General features: G+C 40.4%; 2 protein-coding genes across 7 annotated transcripts in view; both read left to right on the top strand.

Moving 5' to 3' along the window:
- Positions 1-83: 83 nt before the first annotated feature.
- RAB36 (RAB36, member RAS oncogene family) lies at positions 84-16,168 on the top strand. 6 transcript variants are annotated; one of them, XM_064392579.1, is made up of 13 exons: positions 84-213; positions 1,071-1,204; positions 2,505-2,813; positions 3,483-3,579; positions 4,736-4,824; positions 7,335-7,400; positions 8,043-8,144; positions 9,782-9,846; positions 10,424-10,475; positions 11,841-11,922; positions 12,908-12,998; positions 13,541-13,660; positions 13,891-16,168. In XM_064392579.1, the coding sequence occupies exons 4-13, from the start codon at positions 3,511-3,513 to the stop codon at positions 13,953-13,955; spliced, it is 801 nt and encodes a 266-aa protein (XP_064248649.1). In that variant the 5' UTR covers positions 84-213; positions 1,071-1,204; positions 2,505-2,813; positions 3,483-3,510; the 3' UTR covers positions 13,956-16,168. The 6 variants fall into 6 exon arrangements, 5 of the variants coding, with proteins under 5 accessions (XP_064248649.1, XP_064248647.1, XP_064248648.1 ...); XR_010348689.1 differs by having other exon boundaries at positions 107-291; positions 12,886-12,998; XM_064392577.1 differs by having other exon boundaries at positions 107-291.
- A 3,066-nt stretch (positions 16,169-19,234) lies between these two features.
- The window catches only part of BCR (BCR activator of RhoGEF and GTPase), a 98,904-nt gene continuing 96,293 nt past the window's right edge, over positions 19,235-21,845 (top strand). Inside the window, exon 1 of the mRNA XM_064392545.1 lies at positions 19,235-21,428. Coding sequence (XP_064248615.1) covers positions 19,919-21,428 — 1,510 coding nt within the window. The 5' untranslated portion in view covers positions 19,235-19,918. The remainder of the gene's footprint in view (positions 21,429-21,845) is intronic.

Below are 21,845 nucleotides of genomic sequence, written 5' to 3'. Positions count from 1 at the left end.
GTCACCAGCGTGAGCGCCGCGTTTGACAGTGCTGAGGGAGTTACGTCAATGGCGTAGTTGGCGGCGGCTCGCGGGGCGGGCGGGCTGAGGCGCGGCCGCTGAGGGGACCCGTGAGGGGACGGCGATGTCGCCGTCAGGTCGCGGAGTGGTGGCCGTTCTGCCTCGGTTCTCTGCTGAAGTGTGGAGTCTGTCTCCTCGCCCCCTGTTTTCAAAGTAGTTTTACTTGAACAAAATCGAGGAAAATTCAGAGCGAACAAAATGGTGGTCGAGTTAAGGGTAGAAATACAGCAGGCGAGTGCCTTGGGGTACAAGGGCTGCAGGGAGCACAGTGGTTTTGGACTAGATTTTCTTTCCTAGTCTTCTCCAGAATGTCACTATGAACAGCTAGAATGTGTAGTAAGGGTTTCCATTATTACTTAGTTTCACATAACTGTTCAGACGAATGTACACGGGAAGAACGGATCATTGCAATGTTGTGGCACGGTTTAAGGGTGTTCTGGATTGTCAGATGTTATCTGGCATCAGGAAAAAACTCTCAACAGCTTGTGCTATAAAAGGATAGTGCAGATAGTGAAGTCATTGAGATATTTTTCATTATGTCTGAGTAACAATTGTAATAATCAAAGTTCTTAAAAAGGATTTTACAAATCCAAAGTAATTCTGATCAGCCGGATTAAAATGCATCACAGGAATAGATTCTGGTTTGTTGATCTTCAAAATCCATAAAATAAAAATTGCTACTTTAAACAGGAAAGGATTCATTTTTCTGCAACATTTTAGAGCTGATTATTTACTTTACAGGTTATTTACCTGAATTAGATTAGACTTCCACTATGTACTTGTAAAAGTTCACCTGATTTCCATAGGAAGAACATGAACTTTTCTCAGTGTAGAAAGAGCAAGACCAAATCAGAGACTTGTCCCTCAGTGTTACCTCTGCTTTTGGTATGAGTTGTTCTGTCCTGTCCTTCACTGTGGCTTGGAATACTGATTTTGTTGGTGGTCATGATGTTAACTTACTTTATGTATGCCTTCTGAATGCCTTCCTCACATCCTTTGTCTATCCACAGAAGCTGCTGGCACTACAGTTCTTGCAATGTTGAGATAAGGAGGGTTGTGATGCCATGGAGACACTGTGTTCCCAGCCCTCCCTGGTGACTGAATCCCCTTTCAGCTCTTTAAGAGAAAATATGCATAATTCTCAGTATGTTTAGCAGCTTTTTATTTCTTAAATTCTTTTCCTGTAATGGTGTGTCTTATTTGTTGATATGATAAGTTGGAATATGCTTATGTGTGTGTGAGATTTAGATGAAATACATTAAGTATAAGTGAAGAGGGTGTCTCAATTTTGAAATATATCCATGTGGTTGCCTTGGTCCCTCCTATACTTTGAGTGTTGAGCTGTGGTTTTTTGTAGCTTAGCTGGTGAAAGAGCTCTAGGAGAGGAGCAGTGAGTCAATCTGTGTACCCATGACAAGTGTTTACCATGCTTAGGAGGTGTTGAACTACAACTAGAACATGCAGAAAGCAAGTTAGTGTTTGAAACTCTTACCAGCTTGTGGAGTTCTTGTTTTCAGAACTATACTAATAGTTCTGACATTAATTAAGACATTACTATTGCCATAAAATCATTCAAGCTGGCCAGAAGGGCAGGAGCACACCATAACAAGGGTCTAGATCTCTCAAGGTTTATATGGTCACAAGTAGCCTAAGTAGAACTCTCCACATGGTAATAGATAAATACTGTAATATCACCTTCTTTGGTGAATAACCCATCAGCTACAAATCTGGGTTCTTTGTGGGAAGTGGCTGTCTTGCTATTGTTGAGATCATATTCGTGCCTGAAGTGATTTAAAGCAATTTCTCATGGAGGAGAATAAAACATTAATTCTAAGTGGTGGACTAGTGATTTTCTTAAGCATTATTCTTTATGTGTGCTTGTAAGACACAACTCTAGCATTTTTTCTTCTGTACTTGCTCACTGTTTAAAATTACGGGTCTGCTTTGATGTTAAATGTGCCCTTTAACATTTTTAGTCTGCTGCAGAAGTGGGAGAGGCTTGTCTCCTGGTTCAAAACCTCTTCCTTTATCAAAATACGACTGTTAGAATGGGAGAGATTTGTTTTCTCCTGAAAGTTGAAAATTTAAACCCTAATAAAATACGTGGCAAAATCTTTTAGCATCCTAAGTTGCACTCTGGCTTACTAAATACTGTCTAAATTAATGAGTTAATTGTTAAAACTTAGGTAATGCAAAATGGCTGTGTAATTTCTTATTCCTTGTCTTTGGTGTTTGGTACATTAGAAAGCAAGATTATTAATGAGTAGAAAGACATTTATATAATTCAGAATGTCTCATTAGTGGCATGCGCATTCTGACTTTAAAGCTGAGATGAAATCAAGTTGAAATGCTGAAAAAATCCCTTGGGAGTTTCTTTATAATTGCTGCTATGCTTAATATTAGCACTGTAAGAGTTCCCACTCCATTGCTTTCTTGTCTAATAGGTTAATCCTGCTCTTTGTATCCATGTATACAACAATCTTTGAGGAAAATGGAACTGTTGCCTTATTCAGGATAAGGGACCATTGGGTTTATTGAGGAGCAGTTTCTGATCAAAGGAATCTGTATGACCACTAAAACGAGTTTGTTGTTTCAAAACCGCTGCTCTGTGTCTAGTTCAATTACTCCATCTCCGCCTTCTCGGTCTGTGGAAGAAGGGGAGGAAGGGAATTGTTGCAAACCTGTTGCTATGGCCACGTAGCAGGGGCTGGGCTGCTTGTGTGGCTGGAATCCTCTGCATCAGCTGCTGCTCGGTGAGTCCTTCCTTACACTTTGCTACATGATGAAAATGCTCCCTTTAAAATGTTCTTTTGAATGCCAGTAAGAAATCAGTACCCTAATAAGGGTCCCCTCCCCCAGCAGCCCACGAGGTTTCCTTACATAACCAAATTGATGTAGCTCAGGTGAGACATCTGAATGCATTTGTGATTTTCATGTGAACATTATTCTTTTTCCATGGCAGACAGTTTTCATTCTTTCTGAGCTGATCTAGGATGAAAGTTTGATGTTGTGCCAAGAAATGTGGCAGCTTCATCTTTCCTCCCTTCTTCTTCTGACCACATGAAATCTGGGATCCCTAACATTAATTCATGCACATAGTGCAGAGGCATTTGAAACAATGATGAGCAAGATTTTTAGATTAAACACTGCAGAATCCTTTGAGGGCTAAACTGCAAGCACTTGGCTTAAGTGAGCAATTGTCTGCCCTCCCAGAGCATTCGAGTTGGTGCATTGTAGTTTCAGAGGCCACTGTTTGCTACTACAGCTGTGCACAGTGAGGTAGTCCTGTTTATGTGAGACAGCTTTCCCTCCTTGCAAACTGAAGAACCACCAGTTCTACCCAAAAAAAAAAAAAAAAAGAAAAAAAAAAAAGAAAAAAAAAGTAATTCCTGAGTACTGTGTTTCTCTTTACATATTTTCAGACTTGTAGAATTTAACTGAACTTGGAGGATGAAGTCCAGCCTAATGCATTTGGTTCCCCCAGTGAGTAGAGAAAGAATAATCTCCCAGTTTCCCAAGGTAAGCAGTTTTTATCCCTTTGGTCACAGTGCGTAGCCCCTGCTGCACTGATCTATCTCTCCATTGTGCTAATATGATGTTTTAATTTAATTTAATGTATACTTGTTGTCTTCTGTTAAAATTGCAAATTATTTAAGATTCTTTCAAAGTTTAATGTGACCTCATAGTCCCATCCAGTGCTGAGTTCTTTAATAACAATCCTCATTCTTCTTTCTAACCTTTATAAAAATGACTCTTGTGACAGAAGTGTTATCTTAAAATATTTATATTGTTTTTTCAGCAAAACAGTAATAATTACATGCATAAGAGCTCCAACACTGAGGGCAAAGAGGAACCAGAGCCGACATTAAATTTGCCAAAAAATCTAATTAGGAGTCTTTGGTTAAAGAATTTGAGCCAATTTTAATTTTCGGTTTGTACAAGAACCTTAGTCATACAGTAGATCAAATATAGTAGGCACTGTAGAAACACAGACAAAATACCTTTGATGTCCCTGAAGACTTTTGTATTTGAAGTATAATAGAATGGTTAAGGACAGGGAAGGGCAAGGAATTACGACTTGTTTTTTTTTCAGTTGTTCCAAAGATCCTTTTAAGGGAGTTCACTTTTTTTTTTCCATTCTTGATCTCAGCCACATATTTTGCTTTTAATTTTATGAAAAATACCACAGGTATTTTAAGCAAATGCAAGGTAAAATATATTTTCCTCATTTTTAATTAATTCCCAGTTAAAGGGCTATTAATAAAAACAGTGCTTCACACTTATAAAAGATTGAAAAATTTCACAGTAATAATGACTCGCTGGTGTATGTTCCCATCTGTGTTTGTCTGGTGTGTCTTAGATTGTTGGGAGAATTGAAGGTACTTCCTGTGATGAATGATGAGCAAATGGATTTGGCCATGAGTGTTTAGGCAATGCTGGGCACTGACACGCAGAAAGGTGCTCAAAGGATGGTGTTGTCCCAAGGAGTTTTTACACATACAGCTCTGGGGAAACCTTACTGCCTTCTAACCCAACCTACCCCTTTTCTTATGCCAGGATAACCCTGTTCTTGACAAACCCTGGGAGCAAGCATTTTATCTCTTTTTCCTTGCCAGTTTGACTTCTTGCCAAGTAGCCATCACCCAGTTTGCCCCAGCAGCTGTTCTCTTTTCAGTGGTACACACCTGAAGCCTGTCTGCAGTTCAAAGAGCACTTCCATGCACAGGTCAGGACTGCTTGTCAGCAGAGCACTGGAACAGCTGGGTAAGTTTGGAATAACCCAGGTATGCAAGGAAGAAAGTATTTTAAGCTCTTTAAAGCCTCCTTTCTTCATTGGCTTTCCCCCCTCCCCTCATTCCTCTTGTTCCTCACTCCAATATGTTTCAAGGCAGCTAAGCCCCTGTTCCACAGTACATGAATCGAGTGCCTCTTCTTCTGTTGGGATAGGTAGCACTGAAAAAAAGGTATAGTAGTTTAGAAATGAAAAGGTTTTTAACACCCTTTAAACAAACACTTAGTTCAAAAGATCCAACAGATCCAGCCTTGCTGTGTTCTCTGTAGGTGTTCCAAAGGAGCAGTTAATAAAGGCTTTGCAGGGATATAAAGGCAGCAGTTCTAAGTTTCATGGAAAATCTGGGAATCTGGTTTTAGCCTTTTTGAAGTATGCATGCTGAGAAGTTCTCTTAAATGGTTCCCTAAAACTGGAGGAAAATTCTGGTAAATATATAACATTTAAAAAATCAGAATAAGCTGATTTATACTCTACTAATAATTTTGAAGTTGTTTTTTTTCCCCTGCATTATCTCTCCACTAAAACTGTTACTATTACTGATTTAATCTCTGAAGCAAGGCAAGAAAACTAATCTGTGTTGAAATCATCACTATTCAGTTAAAATAAATAGCTGTACATTTTAGTGATAAATGCTTCTGGTTTCAATGTGAAGGATCCTCCATAAAGTGGAGCTCCTATGAATACTGACAATTAGCTCACTATTCCTCCAGCTCTAGAGTTGCTGACATGAGACTTGTCATGATATCCATCTTTAAATGCAACTTTATATTCATTTCACTAGGGAGTCTTGCAAAAAAAAAAATTACTGAAAATATGTCACCCTGAGAGACATCAGTGGCTTTATTCCCTTTTTAGAAACCCAGTCATTATCTTAGTTTCATGTAAATTTGTTACAAGTGTCTGGACAATTTTCCAAGACATGCTTTATTGAATTGAGGTATTTTTTCCTTCCATTTCCAAGATGTATTCATTTGGGATTTTTATTATTAGGTTGTTGGTTTGTTTTTTTTTTTTTTATTTCTACAGTATTTCTATATTCTGGTAATAGAATATAACTAAAAAGCTATATGTTTTGTCTTTGTGAATAGAACTAAGCTACTTTTCTGTCACTGCTTTCTAGATATGATTATTATTTAGTCATTTAGGTCCTTTTTGGTGGAATGGGTGTAGGAAAGGCAGCCAGAGTGTTTTGTACATTTCTTGTAAAGCTTGACAGGAATAACCATTACCTTTTCCTTTTCCATTACCCCAACTAATAAAATATTTCTTTGTCCTTTGGAAAGCTAGTCTGATAAATTCAGCAGCTAATGGCTTTATTTAATACTTTCCTGACAGTCCATCACTGTGTTAAATGGTCTGATCTAGGGAGTTTTTTTCCCCCAGTACAAATTAATGGAACACACACCTCTAAGCCATCACTTACTCTTTAGTTTTTCCCTTAAGGTTATTGATTTTATTCAGTACTTTCTCAGTAACAGTAATCAGGAACACAGGGGCTTGTGGCCACCCAGTTAATGTTGACTGGCACATATAACTTCTTTTTTCTTTTTTGGAAATATTAGTCATGCAGTTTACCAGTCAATTTTCCAGCTATTTAGAATAGATAACTTGGAATCAGCATCACATGGAAGTTGATGTAACCAGAAATAGTATTCATTAGAAGATGAACTCCTTTGTTAAAAAGCCATTTCTTGCTAGAAAAGTACATTAAAACTCTTAAGCCATTTTTGCAGCATTTGCACAGGAGATGTCAATCCAAGTTTAGGTCAACAAATGAACTTAAATTCACTTATCCACCTGGATCTCCTAAAAGAGACAGTTTCAATTTTAAGAAAGCAGGCTGAGTCACCTAAATCCCATCTGCTGCATCCTGTGGGAGGACCTAGAGCAAAGAGGATTATTTGCATGAAGCCAGGTTCAGATTAATATTATTCCAGATACTCAGATAATGTATTAGCTCTAACCCTGTGGGTTGTTTTTCCCAGAGGCACATTCTGCAGTGGGTTATTTTATTATCAGCAATTTCTTATTTCTGCACTTAGGACTTTGTTTGTACTATTAAAGTCAATGAGAGACTTGGGATAAATTGGAATACAAAGGATGCAGATACACTATGGTTTTATGGGTAAACTTATGTAAAATTATGTCAAATGCATATACTTATAGTCAAAGCAATTTTAATAGAATAAAATTTGTTCCACTGAATTGAAATTAAGGAAAAAAAAAAAAACCAAACCAAAAAAAACCCCAAAAAACCAGAGTAAGAAATGGACTATTTCTGCTCCAGAAGGGTTTGGTTTTTGGTGGCTTTCTTTCTTGCAGTTAAAGATTCAGACTGTGCAGCACAGTGGCACGTAGATAAACTGAAGTCACAGGTACATGTGCTCTGCACTTGCAATTTAAAGATCTAAATCAGAATTTTTAGAAGGAGGCTGTGAAATTACTACTAACACTATGTAATATTTTCAAATATTTACAACAGGCTGAAGATATCCAAAGTGGTTGTGGTAGGAGACCTGCATGTTGGGAAAACCAGTCTTATCAACAGGTATGGTATATCTCAGCTGAGGATTTGATTCTCCTCTTTCTCAAATAAATACTATAACGTTTCCATTGCTGGCTTTAGAGCAGTGCTTCATGGTTCTGGTTTGAACCTGAACCAGTGTGGTTTTATTAGTAAATGAAGACAAAAGGAAGTCAAGAGTATGAGACAGTCTTGATACATCAACACAAAAAGTTGTGCTCTAGCACTTCAATCAGTATATGTTACATTCTTAGGTACTTTTATCCAGTCAAATATGATACAGTGTTTTCTTAAGGAATCCAGTCTAAAGGCTAAACAATTAGAAAACAATTTCAGTGTCTGAGTCTAGGTCATTATTTATGACCCAAAATATATTCCCTTGTAACTAAAACTGGAAGATACTGTACCTCCCTTGAGAGCCTAAAAATGTTTTTTTCTGAGTCTCATATTATCCTGAGAGCTTACTAGATATATGTGCTTTCTATTTGTTAAACAGTATCTCCTTTTCTTTTAGTGTCTTTATGTTTTTATGTCTGCTTCTACATTGTATAGCAAATCCACAGTTAGTTTTTTCTTTTCTTCATAATTTGCCCTAGACAGTGTTAGTTTTGCAGTTATTTGTACTTGTTTTACTAATTTTTCATCCTGTTTTTTTTTCAATTGCAGATTTTGTAAAGATAATTTTGACCGGGACTACAAGGCAACCATTGGAGTAGATTTTGAGATTGAACGTTTTGAGATAATTGGAATGCCATATAACCTCCAGATGTGAGTTGAAAGAGCATGGTTAAGCATTGCACAGAGCACAGTCTCAGCAGAGCTTGAATTGCTGCAGGCTGTAGTGGAATAAAGATTTAAAAAATATAATACAATTGCACAAAGAATAATGTGATCTGAAGAAAAGATTCTGTCTCTGGACTTGCAGTTTTAGTAGAAATTTTACTCTTGGATTTCTCATGCCTAAAAAAATATTACAAGCTTGTAAATGAAAATTAATCTTGAATGTCTTGCACTATTTCAGTGGAGTTCTGTCATTTTTACTCAACATTCATGAAAGAGAAGTGGAAGCTTTTGTCACAGCCGCCAGTGCTGGTGTAACCCCAGTCTGTGATTTGAGTTTAGTAGGCACAGTGAGCAGTGAGCACTGAACTTGGCTTTACTGGGGTTTTATTCCTGCAGTCATCCAAATTAATAATAAGGTGTCCAGTGATTTCAACATCTCTTAATTAGCAACTAATTAATTATCCCTAAATCATAGAAAGGCTGGTGTGGTTTTATTAGAATGTGAACCTAATATCTTTGATTTTCAACTTTGCTTGTCAGAGTAGTGGGAATCCTGCCCTTCTTCCACCTGCTTTGGGTCTGTGGAGTGGTGTCTCTTTGTGTTTCTGGTGGCCAGAACATTGTTCTGTAGAGGGCATTATGGAATCATGGATAGTGTGACCTAGAGCAGAAATAAGATGCTTTGCATGAGATATTTTAGTGCATGAGTTAAAAAAACCTTTTTACTTAGGAACACTTTTCTGGTGAGGTCACTGATGTAAATAGATGGCTCGTGGTATTTATTGAAAAATCCATTTCCCACTGATTTCACTGTAGTTGTGCTTGGGAAGTTTTGCCAGGTGCTGTCCTTTTGGAACTTGAGTCCCTCTAAAAATCCAGACTCGTGCATCAGCATTTTGCAGACTGGAACAATAAGGTCAGGTTGCATTATCTGCAAAGTCTTCAGAAGCTGGGTAGAACATTTCCATATGATGAGCACTAGTGCCCCCTCTTGCTGAGAGATTTCCATACAAGATACATTTGCAAATATCCATGACTGGCAGCACAAGGCTACAACAAAACCCAAACCTCTGTAGTGCTGGCAGTAGCTGAAGGCACTGCATATCATGTTCATTAATGAGAAGGACATTCTTGATTTTATTTAATGGTGTCATTAGTACCTGCTAGACTGAGCTGCAGCTCTCTAATTTGTAATGTAGAGACAGATATCTTATCTAGCAGTTGTAAGATTCTAACATGGGCTAATACATGACATAGCTAGTATTAGCAGAGAAAATTTAACAAAACTAGATTGCCCTAGAAATGCATGCAAATTACATAGGAGAAAAAAAAATGTTTTAAGTAAAGGACATTACCATGCAGAATACAAATATTTGAATTGTCTCCAAAATTATTCGTATTTTTTAAGAAAAGGTAAAAATGGTGTTTGCATGTCTTCTTGACTAATAGAGCTTTACTGTATTTCTATCAGTAGTTAATGAATAACATGTTCCAGATGGTGACACCTCCCTGGTATCACATTCTTCTCCGCCTTGTACCAGTCTGCTGCTTCATTAACATGTTTACTCAGGTTACCCTGGGTTTCATTAACCTGAAATTTCTTTTTTCCCCCTGTTGCACAGATGGGACACAGCAGGTCAGGAGAAGTTCAAGTGCATTGCATCTGCTTACTACCGAGGAGCAGAGGGTGAGAGCAATATTAATTTGATCCTGCTTTTGGTGGGAGACTCTATTTTGTACAGCAACTTACATCCATATATGCTCCTTGGGAAGGTACCTATACACACACTGTGGTGGAATGGATTGTCTGTTGTTGAAGGGAAGAAGGCATGAAGAAGTTAATGACTTGATGTGTTGTCACATCTGCAAGCTCTGAGTGTTCTGATGGTGCAGTGATAGAAAGTGGCACTTGTGACTAGGGGGAAAGAATTCGAGGTTGGCTGAGATTAATGCTGGAGTTGGAAGTGGATATTTCTGGCTTTCCCTTTAGTAAGAGACAATCCTGTGGTAATTTGTGGTCCCAAAATGAAAGGGTTGATAGCAGATTATAGATACAATGTTGAAGATGAAGGACTTGGGTCTTATTGGGTGCTAGAAAAAGAAAAGGAATGAGCAAATGGATAGTCTCCCACCTCCTATGTGTTAAATCTGTTCTTACACCTTATACATAAACATTCTCTCTGTTTAACAAGACAGGTTGGAGAGACTTCTGATACACTTTCTAATTTAATTACCTTTTTTTCTGTTCTTGTCTTTTATTGCAGTTATAATAACAGTGTTTGATCTGGCTGATATCCAAACTTTGGATCACACCAAGTAAGTTGCTGCATTTTGGCTTATCTTTTAAAGGTTTTTACAGCAGGTTTAATTGCCTTCCATATGTAGGTGTTAAGAGCTTGCTGGATCATGTGTGTATTTTCTATTGAGCTAAGAAATTAAAAATGACAGTCACTAGTTTGGATTACATAGGGAGGGATTTTTCTGAAGAAAATACAGGGCATAAATTTGAACTGCTTACACTTGACTTCCTTTAAAGTCAGTGCAGAGAGAAAGTAAAAGCTTGATCCTTCCAAAGCTAGACATGCAGGAAAAGATGAAGTGCAGTCAAAAAGGTTTTGTGTTTTTTTCTTCATTTGCTATAAATAGAATAACAGGCTGGAATCTAATGTAAATGATAAAATTGATGAGATGCATCTCATACATAATGTCTCATGAGCCTTTAGTTTTTTAGGTGCACTGTTATCTAACTATTTTTTTCTCTAGTTTCTGTGATTCTGATGGGAGACAGGCTGTCAAAAAGAGGAGAGAAAATTAAAAACTCCAAGTTCAGATGCAGCTAAACCTACTAGTTCGATCCTTGTAATGATTTGGTTACAACAATACACTAATTGTTATGAGTAAACTCATTCTGTTTTTAGTGCAGGCTGCAAAACCCTGCATGGATCTCTGATCCACACTGCTGTCACAGCTCAAGAGTATATGTATTTCTAACGTGCTGTTGTGACTGTAATGCAGGTACAGACTTCTTTACAACCTGTACTCTGTCTTATTTGAATGTGTACTATGGTGCTTAGCTCATTTACATAGGACTTTGTAAAATAATATATATATTAGTGTCTCTGCTTGGCTGAAAGTAATTGAAGCCTGTGAACCTGATTTCCCACACACGCACACACTCCCTTCCCTCCTTGACTTGTGTTGGATGACTCAAGAGAAACTTGATTGCCAGAGTAACAAGAATATAAAAGCTTGTGAGACAAGAATCATACAGCCTTCATAGGGAGCTGTTTTATAATGCTGAATAGATTATTTCACTCTTTATTCCCATTTGTATCTAACCTGCTATGGTGGTTCATAGCTTTTCAGTTGCTTCTTGCTTTCTTATTCCTTATCTCGCACCAAACTTTGCTCTCTCCCTTATACTGAGAAATATCCTCCCTAAATTGGGTGCTAAAATGATTGTTGAATTTGTACTCTGCCATGGGTATGATTTTTTTTTAGTGGGAGACATATATTCAAAGGAGTTGGAATAGCTACTGCTCTCTGTCTAGAAAAAAAGGCTTTTGAAACTCTCACATAAGTTCTTCCACTCATTTTTGTTGTGACCCTATTATCTGTCATATTCTCCTGTACTCCTTGTTCCCTCTGACTGATTTTTTTTTTTTTTTGGTGGTATTTCAGACAGTGGTTAGAAGATGCATTGAGGGAGAATGAGCCAGATTCCAGCTTCATCTTTCTGGTTGGAACAAAAAAAGATTTGGTGGTGAGTAAATTGAGTGCAGATAAGGAAATCAGATTTTCCCTGGTTCCTCAAGCGATTTCCCTTGCAAGTCATGCACAATGTCATTGAGATAAAGACCTTGAGTGAAAACTTAAAAGGTAAATTGAACAGCCCACTTGAAACCAATTAAAGAAGATACTCTGAAAAAAATGGGTAGTTAGTGAAATATTTATTGCATGACATTTTTCAAGCATATATAAACATACATAGTGATCTTGAAGGTTTTGTTGTTGTTCTGTAACTGTTCATAAGTTTTCTTCTTTCTGTCTATTTAAAATAACTACAGTATGAAATTTAGAGCATTATATGTATTTTTGTTATGCCAGCAAGCCTGACATGCTGAATATGAATCCTAGAAATATGGAATTCTAAGCTAGATACTCACAACTGAGTATTAGAGTTCAGAGAGCTATTGGAAAAATCAGAGGAAAATTGATTTTTAAGGAATGGTGTGTTCATTACTCAGGAACAGGGAAGGTTTCTTACTTAATTGAATATCACATATTTTCAAAAGAACAGGGTGAATGCAGTCTCTCTATACAATTCTCAGTCCTGTGTTTGTCTTTCTGTAGAACAAAGATTTTTAAAGCTTTGAAAACAAACTTGTTTATTCTAGTTGGTCCCACAGTTCTTCTGCTGAGAATGATAGGGTGACAAGGATTTAAAGACCATTAACTGGGCTGCTGACTTGATAGTTCTTTACCAGGGAATGTGTTAGATACAAGGGTCACTTCTTAACTCTTGTTTTCTTTCAGTGCTGTGGGAGCTGGGTGGAGACTTCCATTTAAAGCCAGTACTAAATAGTTGAACGTTCTTGCAGTCATGTCTGATTGCCCAAGTCTAGGCAAGGTCAGAGAGGCCCCTGAGAAAACTGGAAGCATCACAGTGTAGGTGCTATGGCAGTGCCTGTGTGCTCTTACCAGCCCAGACACACTTGTGTTGCAGCTGTTCCGTGTTGTTTGCCCAGTCAGGTGCTGTGTGTGCAAGGACAGAGCTGGATGCCATCCGTTTTGCCAAGGAGATGCAGGCAGAGTACTGGTCGGTTTCAGCCAAAACAGGTAAATTACTGCAAAGGATGTAAAAATAGCACAACCACGAGGGCCAGTGTTGGAGTGGGAGGAACTTATTATCCCCCCATTGCCAGGTTTTTTTGTTGTTGTTCTTGTATTTTGTTGCTATGAGAAACTTCAGGCTTATTAATGGCTGATTTTATTTGAGCATTTGTATGTGTGCTTTCACTGTCGTGTATGCAGAAAGAAATAATCAAGCTGCTTTGCAGTATCTGAGCATGTATAATTCATAGATAGTTACATAAATACACATGTGCACTACTACTCAACGTTTGCAATGGAAAAAGATTACACCACAAAATGAATTATCTCTGTTGCTGGCTAAAAATAAAGGTGCAGCACAGGGTACAGTATTCCAAAATAAGAAAATTAGAAATTCTTTCTGCAGTGATCAGAATGGGAGACAGATTGTTGGAGAGGCCTGTTCTGTCCCAATACTGAGCAGTCAGCTGTTCACAGATGTGCTTGTTATGCTTGATCATCTGTTGATGTGCCTTTATAAAAACACATCATTCTGCCTTGTTTCCTAGGAGAAAATGTCAAAGAATTCTTTTCTCGAGTTGCTGCCTTGGCCTTTGAACAGTCCATGATAAAGGAGCTGGAGAGTATTCCTGGGCACAGGACCCAAATTGGGGCAGGAAATCTCATCAGTATGTGGAGTTTTGCTTTTTGTGTGCATTTTTCTTGTTTATAGTCCAAAGGACTGGGGAGGTTTTTCAAGTATTAGAGCCAGTTTCAAACACCTGCAAGCATTTTTATATCATTGTCTGCCCAGATTTTAGCCTACAGGAGTGACTGGGCCTACATCTAGCTTTTGTTACCCTTGATATCAGATGGTATAATTTCTTGTACGTTGATTTTGTAACTTTTGTTTCCGCAGAACTAGAGAAGAACATTTTGGAAGTCCCAGAAGACAATGCTCAAGGCAGCCTGAGTTGTTGCTGACTGTCAACTGTTCCTGCAAGTGCCACACTACTCTGCAACAATGCTCTCAAACCAGAAATAGAGAGCTTTAATTTTAGAAATGAGGGAGGAAAAACTTACTCAAACTTTCTTGCTGAGAGTTCCCTTGCTGCTGCAGGCTCCCTGTGCAGGGTGGTACAATTGTTATGCAAACCTTTCTCTGTGTAGCTGAAACACAGCATCCTTGTCTTAATGCAAGAAGACATTGCCAGTGCCCTGGGCTCACCTGTCTGCCAAAAAGGCTTGTAGTCAAAAATGATGTCATTTGAGTGTGTTGTTTTTTAATAATTCTCTAGAAATCTTAGCTAGTGAAGTGGCATTCTCTTGTGGGAGCAGGAAACAAGTGGCAGTTCAGAATGAAGGGTGGTATCAATATGATTTTACCTTTTAAAACCATCGTGTAAAATACCTCTGATTGCTTTTATGCCTTCCAAGTATTTTAAAACTATTTGAAAATCAATCTTTTTAAGTATCAGGCCTGGAAGTACACAAATGCAGACTGCATAGTTTCCATTGTGGTTTCTCCATCCAGGAAAAATGTTTATTACTTTTCATTTTCCACTTGAGAATCAGAGGCCAGTATTAAATATTTCCAAGCCTAAAAGAAGTCCAGGTAGGAACTTGGTTGTTTTAACACAGCTGTCTAATATTTTGAAAAATGTTGCCAGATAAGAATGCTATTATTTTCCATTCTCTTGAATAAGAAAGAATGGTCACACAGGTGCATAAAATGGAAAATATATTATTTCCCTCTATTTTTTCCAATAGCTCTCTGAACTTTAATACTCTGTTGTATCTAGCTTAGAATTCCATGTTTCTATTATTAATATCCAGCATGTCAGGCTTGCTGGCATTAAAAACCATATATATAATGCTCCAAACTTCATATTGCAATTATTTTAAATGAAGAGAAGGAAAACCTATGAACAGTTACAAGGTACTGTTTCTTAGGATATTGATTCAATCATTGCAGAAACAACACTATCTTTAAAAATTATTATAACAGGACTTAGATTTGAGCTGTTGAGAAATAGAGACATTTGTTAATAAAGAAATGCATCAATCTGAAAATATTCTGGATTCTCTGCCATTTTTCCCACTTTGATAAGAAATTGGAAAAAGTAGAGAAAAGATAGCTTGAGCATGCTTTTTATTGCTTTTTCCCTTTTGACATAAGTTAGAGCAGCTTCCTAGAATATGATGAATAGAGATCTAGGAACTCTGTGTCTTTTTCATCAGACAATCTTCACTTTGGCAATTGTGCTGCCTGTTGGCAAGGACACAAATGTAGCATTTGGTGGAAAAAATGAATCTGTGAGGGTACAAAAGGAGCTCTTTATCCAAATGTGTAATATTTCGACCTTATGATGTTCTATGCAGTTGTTCAATTCCAGAGTCTGTTTCAGCAGGGTTCAATTCCAGAGTCTGTTTCACAAAGGAGGTGAATTTACACTGTGCTCTGAATTTACACTGTGCTCGTGCTGGATGGGCAGTGTGGCCACAGTCTTTGTGTTTCCTGAGCCTGAGTGAGAGTGGAGGTGGTTCACTCTGCTGCAGCAGATCAGCTTAGCTGGGCTTCAGTGCTGACATGAAAAACAGTGTTTACACTGCAAAATGACTCAGGAACAAATCTAAGGAGACATCCATTTTTGGTGGGTTTTTTTTTCCCACCAAGAAATATATCTCCTAAGGGTTTCTGTTGCTGACTCAATTATTGTACAAAGTCACAGAGATGCAATCTCTTCAACAACACGATCATGTTGCCTGGGAAATCAGCTGGGACAGTTTTTTCCTAGGGATTCAGCACATTGCATGATGTCATTACTGTTTTGTATCATCTGGAGCTCCAAAAACTTCACGTACAAATGTAATACTCTATCAGTCATCAGCTATCATGGGACAATAGCCTGAGTCTGTTTATTAAATGATGGATGCTTTGAGACTGGGTGGTTTTTTTGGTGGTTTGTTGGGTTTTTTGTTGTAATTTTCTGTTTGTGTGTTTGTGTTTGGGGTTTTTTTGCTTGCTTGGTTGGTCTTAAGGGTGTTTTTATCACCACCAAAACCTCCTCTGCAAAGAACTGCATATTAATAATTTATCATCTAAAATGAATCTTGGATCATATTGCAAATGATGAGTTGCTTAGAAAAACACAAAGGAAACTAACTATAGAAAATAAATACAAATTTGTAAGTTGTACCTGGCCAATGTTTTATCTCTGTAAATCCATTCTATCAGCAACTTAATTGACTTTGAAGAAGCCTTAATATTTTGTAAAACAGTGTTGAAAAAACTTAAGTACTATAGGTAGATTTCTATACCAGTGGAAATCCCACCAGTGATCAAGGAAGTTTCAGCTTCCTTGTGGAATTTGCAGGTGAGAAATTGAAGTAAACTCTGGAGTCAGTCTGAAGCAAAGGTAAAGAGAATTGTAACAATCCATTTCCCAAAAGAAGTACTGAAGTTGTGCTGTTTCTTGTCTTTAATAAGTAAAAGCTAATGTGTTCATGGATTGTGGATGCATTTGTGCTGAGCCAACCCTCTGGTAATGGATCAAAAGCCATTTAAGAAAGCCACCTGACAAAGTTAATTTCTTACTATAAAAGCCTTTTCTTTTAATTTTTAACAGTGTTATTCATCTTTTGAGTTATTATTTGACACTGAAGTTATGATTGTTTGTACTTACATAGGTCATGGGATTCAGAACTTTCTAAATCCTGTTGGTTCCCAGCTCAGGTTGACATTGTGGTGGAACTGGAGTCCATTCTCTGTGAATAAATCTGTCCCCCTCTGTGTGTTTTCAGCTTCCCATTAATAGTTAGAGGTTGTTCTAGTTCTGGTGAGTGAATGCTCTGAGCACTCTGTATCACATCTCTGAGCATGCAAGTTACAGTGAAATCTTTGGCAAGTTGTAGCAGAATATGTATTTGGTGATGGAGAGGGTTGATCACTTCTCCGTATTTTTGGCCTGGAAATTGTTCTCACGGTGAGAAATTGCCATTGTCTGAATTTGGAGAAGGAAAGTTCCTATGTTTTTCCCGGGTTCATAGAATGATTTAGACTGAATGGGACTTCCCAAGACTTGTCAGCTTTGTCAAACTCCTCCAAGAGTGCTGCTTTGTATTAACAAAAATACGGGTTTTTTTAGTTTCAGCCACATATTAATCAGAAACCATGTTTTATTTCTCATTTTAAAAGCTCCGTTGGTGTCCTACGGTTTTATTTTATTGTTTGGCCTTAAAAACCCCCGGTTCTTCCGCGTGGGATGATGCTGAAGACCAGCTCTGGAGTGACAGCTCTCGAGCTTTACCCAGAGCCAGGCGGCTCCTTCCCAGCAGAGGGAGCCCGGCGGTCGCTGCAGGATCAGATCGCGCGGCTCGGCAGCGCTTGGCGATCTGCCTGCGGCCAGCAGAGGGGCTGTGCCGGGCAGCCCGGCCCGAGCCTAGCCCTCAGCTCAGGAGTATCACTCTCAAACCACAGGTGAGTGTCTGCCAACATAAAGAAATTTGTATCAGTTAAAATACTGCTCTCTTCAATGCGCAAAGTATCAGGAAAAATTCAGAGAACGCTTCAATTCCCAGTTGTGCTACCTCAGTGGATAAAGAGGGTGTAGTTGTTTAACAGTATTATTCACTAAAAGGTAAGTGTGCACACAGAAATCCCTCATGTGACTCATTACAATTCTTACTCCCTCCAGAAAGGACCCAAATGTCAGAAAAGTGGACGCAAATGTCAGAAAAGTGGACCCAAATAGAAACCACTCCAGAAATAAATCAGAATGGTGAGCCTTCAGTAAAAGTTCTGTATGAATTCAGAACAGATCCCAGTGATGCCACATACCTGCCATTGTTTATAACCATGCCAGTACAATCTTATTATTCCTATAAATACATTGCATGTCAGAATTTTGTTGGTCAAACTGCCACTAAGCAAACAAATAGTAGAGAAAAGGCAGTTTATTTCTGTGACAGATTGAGAAGTCTTGAATGATTTATAGAGTTATTTATTAAACATATAGATTTTATAACTATTTAGGTCATAATCTGTTTTCCATTTAGGTCAGCCAAAGCCTGTTATGTGTTAAAAGCTGAGGAAACAAGTGCAGGAAAAGCAGTTAAAGCCAGGAAACAAAACCAAGAGGGATGAACTATGTAAAAGTGAATACATGAGTAGCCATTTGTGATATAGCTGAAAGTACCCCAAAATATTTTCATTGGCATATCAAAAAGCATGGAGAGGAAAACTGTTTAATGGATTTTGAAACAGTACATATCTCAAAGGTAAGAGAGCTACTCCCATGGAGTTGTGCTTTTCATTCCTATGGGATTTTATTTGTTCTTATCAGGGCTATATCCCACTATATTTTCTAGCAACATGTACCAGAAAAATATGCTTCACCACAAACATGAAAGAAACAGTTTTATAGGGGATATGAGGTGTACATATTGTCTTTGCCTGTCCTCCAAACAGACAAGATGGGGCTTCAGTTGTTTTTTGCCCTTTTATCAGAGGATGAATTAGTACATAGAAAGGACATATGCTGTAAGCAAGGTTAAGAAGGAAGTGTGATGGTGTGATTTCAGAAGGAAAATAATACCCAGCAGCCAGATTTCTGTTTAAATCATTTGCCAACCTTCACCCAGAGGTGAAGTGTGGGACTGAGTTACTGGGGCTAAATGATATACAGGACAAAAGTGAGACTAAATGCCCAAACAAAACAGCCTTTATTGTCAGTGTCAGAGTTATTTTGGAGTAGTAGTTGCCCATCTCAGAAATCCAGCTTATAATTTATTGGCAAGGAAGGTAGGATTGAGTGAATGACGAGACTGCTGCTAAGCAGCACTTACATGAGTGGGGGAAAACGTGACCTTTGAAGGTGAGCTGCCTCAATGCCTGGGGGGAGAGCCTTGCTATGAACACAAGAGAGAGCACAGAGACGTGCTGGTGTTTATACATAATATATAAGGGCATGGCTGTATGGACGGGAATGGATACCTCCCTGTGCACACAGCGCTGTGTGCATGGCATGTCCTTAACCAGTCTTAGCTATGGTACGGTGTGAGGATGCCCAGGCCTGTGGCTGCAAGGGCCAGCGGCCAGGACCGCTCCCGACTTTGCCTTTGTCTCACGGGCAGCCGAGAGGAAGGCGCCGGGGTCCCCCGGCCCGGCTGCCCCTTTAAGAGGCCCCAGCGCCGTGTCAGTGCCTGCGCCGGGTCCTTCCCTCCCCTCCCCTTCCGCAGCGCCGCCGGAGCCGGGCCGCGATGGGCCGCGGCGGGCAGCGGGGGCCGCGCCGCCGGGGGGGCTCCCGCGGGGCCGCGGCGCGCTCGGGCACGGCCGGCTAGCGGCGGAGCTCGGCCGGGACGCGCCGCCGCATCGCCGCCCCGCGCGGGGACCGTGTGCGCCCTGAGCGCAGCACAATAGCCGGGAGGAGGAGACAGGGAAAGGGGCAGGGGGAGAGGAGGAGAGAGAAAGAGAAAGCACAACACGGGGGCTGGCGAGGCGGCGCGGAGCGGAGGGCTCCGGAGCGCGGCCGCGCTGAGGAGCGTGCCCAGGACGGCGGCGACAGGAGGTGGGTGGGGGGCGATATTTACCTTCCCTCCCCCGCCCCGAGCCCGCTCCTTTGTCCACGCGCTTTGAAGTGCTGCGGGATCGTCGGGGTGGGAGCATTGTTGTTCGCCAGCGAACGATCGGTCATGCCGGCGAGAGAGTAGCGAGTGTACGCGGGGCTGGGGCCGGCAGAAGCAGAAGGAGACGGGGAGGAGAGACGATTGCGAGAGAGGATTGCTGCCTGCCTCCCAGCGCCCTGCATGGACCGCGAAAGAGACGCGCTGAGTTGACCCTGCCCGAGCTGTTTCTGCTTCTACATGTGAGATCCGGTTGGTTTTTTCTTTCCACCTCTTTCTCTCCAGCCTCCTTCTCGTATTCTCCACTTACTCCTGTATGCAAAATGGTGGACCCTGTGGGGTTTGTAGAGGCTTGGAAAGCACAATTTGCAGACTCTGAGCCTCCTAAAATGGAGCTGAAATCTGTGGGAGACATTGAACAGGAACTGGAGATGTGCAAAGCATCTATCCGGAGACTGGAGATGGAGGTTAATAAGGAGAGGTTCCGCATGATTTACCTGCAGACTCTTCTGGCAAAGGAGAAAAAAAGCTATGATAGACAGAGATGGGGTTTTAAACGTGTTTCTCAGTTGCCTGAAGGGGGTGCAGAGCAGCAGATCCAGGACCTGCATCATCACCAGTCTGCTGACCAGGACGAATATGAAAAAAGCAAGTCGCATCATGGGGAGGAAAAGTTCAAACCCAGGATACCCTCTATGCGGAAGCTATCTACCCAGAGTGATGGGTCAGACCTGTCACCTTTGGACAGCCCCCACCATGGGGAAGGCGAGCAGGACAGGTGCAAGTACTATGGTGAAGAGAAACTGAAGAGAGTTGTAGAAGACATGGAGAATCGCTGTGATACAGACAGCTCTCCTTCAAAACACAGATCGGCTTCCACTCGCAGACTGGTGGGATCTGCTGAGAAGGAGGGATCATTTGAACCTAAGGAGAGAGGGAACAGCACCAGTGTGGCAGCCCTGAGGTCCAATTTTGAGAGGATGAAAAAGGTTAATTCGCACTCTTCTGGTGATAACAAGGATGTTGTTGAAAAGCCCTTCTATGTGAACATGGAGTATCATCATGAGAAGGGTCTAGTAAAGGTCAACGATAAAGATGTTTCTGATAAAATAAGCTCCCTTGGTAGCCAAGCCATGCAAATGGAACGCAAAAAGTCTTTGCACTCCCTCCCTTCTAACATGGTACCCAGCTTCAGCGAGTTCCAGAGGCCTGCCTACAGGGGAAGGTCCTCAGAGAGCAGCTTTGGCTATGATGGAGAATATGAGGATGCTGAACTGAACCCCAAGTTTCTTAAAGATAACCTGATTAATGCCAATGGCAGCAACCGCTCACCTTGGCAGCCCATGGACTTTCAGCCGTATCAGAGTATCTACGTAGGTGGAATGATGGGGGAAGGAGAAGGAAAAGGACCTATTCTGCGAAATCAGGGCCCACCTGACCAGGAAAAACATCTCACGTGGCCCAGGAGATCTTATTCCCCCAGGAGTTTTGAAGATATTGGAGGAGGATACACTCCTGATTGTAGCTCTAACGAGAACCTTACCTCCAGTGAGGAAGACTTCTCCTCAGGACAGTCCAGCCATGTCTCCCCCAGCCCCACCACTTACCGCATGTACCGGGACAAGAGCCGCTCCCCCTCGCAGAACTCCCAGCAGTCCTTTGACAGCAGCAGCCCACCAACCCCCCAGTCTCAGAAACGGCACCGGCAGCAGCAGGTCATCGTGTCTGAGGCCACTATTGTGGGTGTACGAAAAACAGGACAGATCTGGCCAAGCGATGGAGATTTGCCCTCTGCGAGATGTCACCAGGACAGCTGTTTCCACGGGGATGCAGGTGTGTAGCAGCTTCTTCTTAGTCTTTGAAATGCATTGAGCGGGGAATGGCATCGTGGAAGTGAATGGGAGACCCTGGGTGAATCACTGTGAGGGGGCAACTGTTTCATGTGAGACTTCTGAGTTTAATTTGTAGTTTTGCTGTTTTAGGAAGATCCTAGAGAAGGATGTCACACTGCATTTTAGGAATTTAGTCTGGATTCCCAGATGGATTGATGCAGGCTTCTTTTGAGAGGATCAGTGAAGTCCATGTTAATAATTTCTTAAAGTTTCAGTCTGAACACTGAGCTTAAAAGGGGCCAGAATTTCACCAGGTATTCACCATTTGTGGTGAATTCACCACCAAGTTTATTCCTTCCCTCATATTTGTGCACTATGGAGTAGTTAAACTCTACCTCAGAGGTGGTAGCGTGCCAAC

The sequence above is a fragment of the Passer domesticus genome, chromosome 17, assembly GCF_036417665.1.
Source record: "Passer domesticus isolate bPasDom1 chromosome 17, bPasDom1.hap1, whole genome shotgun sequence".
In the NCBI taxonomy this organism is placed as follows: Eukaryota; Metazoa; Chordata; class Aves; order Passeriformes; family Passeridae; genus Passer; species Passer domesticus.
The sequence above is the reverse complement of the archived record's forward strand: the minus strand, read 5'-3'. Positions and strand labels throughout refer to the sequence as shown.